At 34.7% G+C, this 3,295-nt stretch overlaps 1 protein-coding gene across 1 annotated transcript in view; it reads right to left on the bottom strand.

The window, feature by feature from the left end:
• LOC122323611 (NLR family CARD domain-containing protein 3-like) overlaps nucleotides 1-3,288 on the bottom strand; it is a 13,566-nt gene extending 10,278 nt beyond the window's left edge. The window contains exons 1-5 of the mRNA XM_043217578.1: nucleotides 2,852-3,288; nucleotides 2,559-2,648; nucleotides 1,955-2,155; nucleotides 1,280-1,339; nucleotides 229-589 (exon numbers count right to left, since the gene is read on the bottom strand). Coding sequence (XP_043073513.1) covers nucleotides 229-589; nucleotides 1,280-1,339; nucleotides 1,955-2,155; nucleotides 2,559-2,648; nucleotides 2,852-2,904 — 765 coding nt within the window. The 5' untranslated portion in view covers nucleotides 2,905-3,288. The remainder of the gene's footprint in view (nucleotides 1-228; nucleotides 590-1,279; nucleotides 1,340-1,954; nucleotides 2,156-2,558; nucleotides 2,649-2,851) is intronic.
• Between the last annotated feature and the right edge of the window lie 7 nt (nucleotides 3,289-3,295).

Below are 3,295 nucleotides of genomic sequence, written 5' to 3'. Positions count from 1 at the left end.
TACTGATGTCTCTTTGATTGCATCCTGTACAATCTCCTTCTTTTTAAAATGTAAAGGAAAACGAGACTCATCCAGACCATCAAAGACAAACAACACTTTATATTCATCACTGGATATGTCCATTTCTTTTGTTTCAGGGAAAAAGACATAAAGAAGATCTGAAAGACTGATTATTTTGTCCTTCATCAGATTGAGTTCTCTGAAAGGAAGTGGAAATATGAGCTGGACGTCCTGATTCTCTTTCCCTTCAGCCCAGTCCAGGATGAACTTCTGCACAGAGACTGTTTTTCCAATGCCAGCGACTCCCTTTGTCAGCACAGTTCTGATGTCTTTGTCTTGTCCAGGTAAAGATCTGAAGATCTCACTGCATTTGATCGGTGTGTCCTCTGTTGCTGTTCTCCTAGATTGTGTCTCAATCTGTCTCACTTCATGTTCATTACTGATCTCTCCACTCTCACTCTCTGTGATGTAGAGCTCTGTGTAGATCTCATTCAGCAGTGTTGGGTTTCCCCGATTTGCTGTTCCCTCGTACAGATGCTCAAATTTCTTTCTTAGATGTGATTTGATCATTTTATGTTCACGTCGATGACTGTAGAATTAAAGTAACACGTTATTCACATAATTCATGACAAAACATGTTTAAAAAATATTAAAATGTAAGTAAAAATAATTTGACAAAGTTGAAGCTATAAAATACAGATACATTTTTTTTTAATAAGGATGCCATAAGCGGTCCCTTACATCAGATTTACCAATGGCAAACGATAATGAACCAATGATCCAATCAATTGTAGATGGACCAAATTAAAGAGTTACTACTCGGTCACAAGGCTCCCGGTTTTCATCTAAAATATCTTGCATTTTGTTTTGAAGACAAACAAAGCATTTACAGATTTGAAACTTATAATTTTGGGATGGAGTATCCCTTTAATCCCACCCTGCATTTGGTACGTTGCTATTTGGACATCCAAAGCAGTTTTTTGGGCATATTTTTATTTAAATGTATAAATACTCTGGTGAATAAGAGAATGAGATAAAAAGAGCTGCATATTTAGTATATGTCAGATGAAAATGTTTAAAATAATTTAGTTTACTTCATTGTCTAATGTGTGTGGACAGTGTGGATATAATAAAATATGCATAAGCATATAGTGTGTACACAGCATTTATACATCAGGCCTCAGGTAAAGATTGAATTTCCAATAAATAATCCGTAATAATTTAGTCCATATTGAGCAATAATTAATATAAACGTTAAAAGCAACCAGTTTTTCCATACCTCACAAGTTTTGGCTGATCCACTGTACTGGGTAACAACTTTCTTGTTAATCTTCTTTTTCTATGAAAGTCAGATCAAGAGAAATACTCATTACAACGAACAGCAAACATCGTCTCTACGACCAGCTCTATCTGCTACTTCTCACGTACCAACTATTTGGTTCTCTTTTTATTAACTACATACTTTTGCTCATTACATTTTCGAATTGTGCATTTCACAGTATTTTTTTTAAGAAATCAAAGTCATTCTTTAACGATTGAAGTTGATAAACCTGAAGTTGTATTGTTTTGTGTTGGATTACACCAAAGTCCATGCCACCTTGAATTCAGTGTAGTTCACCCAAAAATGACACATTTGAAAATATTTTTTCATGAAATCTGGCAAACCTCTGTACCTCCAATGAGATCTAAAATAAATCTGTATGAATCAAATGGTTTAATCCATGGTTTAAACAAAAGTCTTGTGATTCTGGGACAACAAACTATAATCCGGCAGAGCTGAAAATGATTTGATTGAAGCCAAACTTTTTTTAGAGAAGGAATTAGACTCCCCTGCAATGCCTGCATTTCTTCTACAGGTGTTAAGAGCTACCAAATGCTCTTAGTGCTCTGTGTTTGTCAATGAATGCTTGCACTTATTTGTTTGTATAACACATGATATGCAGAAATATTTTACCGGAAGTGTAATGATTTCTTATGACTTATAAGAGGTGGAGGATCCATTGACCAGTCACTCTTCATAGACGCAAAGCTGGGCTCTGTTATAACTGATGATTTCTTTTTATGACTTATAAGAGGTGGAGGATCCATAGACCAGTCACTCTTCATAGACACAAAGCTGGGCTCTGGGGATTGTGTTTTTTTCTTCGGCAATGATCTGTAAAAAGGTGGGAAAAAACTTATTAGTAACACTTTGGTATAAGAACCGATTCTCACTCTTAACTAGTTGCTTATTAGCACGCCTATTATTAACATAATAACATGTAGAGCACATATTCTGAATGACCATATTCTACTTTTTTTAAGTTGTAGTTAATTGGGCCTTAAAATAATGTGTGAACAACTTATCTCATTATTTAGAGTCCATACATCCAGGGATAAAAAGAAATATTTAAACTAAATCATGCAACATATTAGCAACAGAATAAAACATTCAAGAGACAATTAAGCATTTGTTGAGGGTTTGTTTGTGTGAGGAGGATGTAATAAGGATTTCACAAACTGAAATTGCACAATGAACATGTTAGCATACATTAGCATGTCTTTATAAAAGACTGTACCTGTTGCTATAATTGAAGGAACGTGGCAGAGACCGGAAATCCATGCCAGACCAGGCTCTTATTAGGCTTTCTGAATCTGAATCTGATGAACTGAAAGCAGACACAGAGAAAAATCAGGCCATTATGATAAACACCTGCTCACATGTTCCCAGGCATGTTTTAATACACATTCATTTTAGATATAAAATGCACTTTAATGAGCACATTTATTACACATGTCTTTGTTTCCGTGTTATCTGTGATATTTCACTGTTGTATCAATATATACCATTTAAAGTGTTTAATAAGAGTACCTGATTAATTCATAATCATCATTGTCGTCGACAGATGTCTGTGTACTGTCCATACTTGTAGTTTTGGTTTCTTGGCGTTGTGGCCTCCTCCTCGTTTAGCTGGGCACACTTAATTTCTAGCTATTGTCTTCAATTTGTTTGCACAGACACTATTTTAACTGAACTGAGCTGGACAACGCTGTCCCTGAAATCAATAATGAAATTCATTTAACTGAAAATGGAGTGTTAAATCTGGTAATTATACATTACTGACACTCTATTCTTGTATTTGATGTTAAGTGCTTTGAAACAATATGTATGGTTAAAAGCGCTACATCAATAAACTTGACTTGAATGGAGCACCCAGGAAGATCTCTCCCATCTTTAACAAAATAATAATAAAAATAAAACCCACACTAAGCCACAATAATAAGTGTTATAGTAAACAATTGGATTTTCTGTATT

The sequence above is a fragment of the Puntigrus tetrazona genome, chromosome 19, assembly GCF_018831695.1.
Source record: "Puntigrus tetrazona isolate hp1 chromosome 19, ASM1883169v1, whole genome shotgun sequence".
NCBI classification, from domain to species: domain Eukaryota; kingdom Metazoa; phylum Chordata; class Actinopteri; order Cypriniformes; family Cyprinidae; genus Puntigrus; species Puntigrus tetrazona.
The sequence above is the reverse complement of the archived record's forward strand: the minus strand, read 5'-3'. Positions and strand labels throughout refer to the sequence as shown.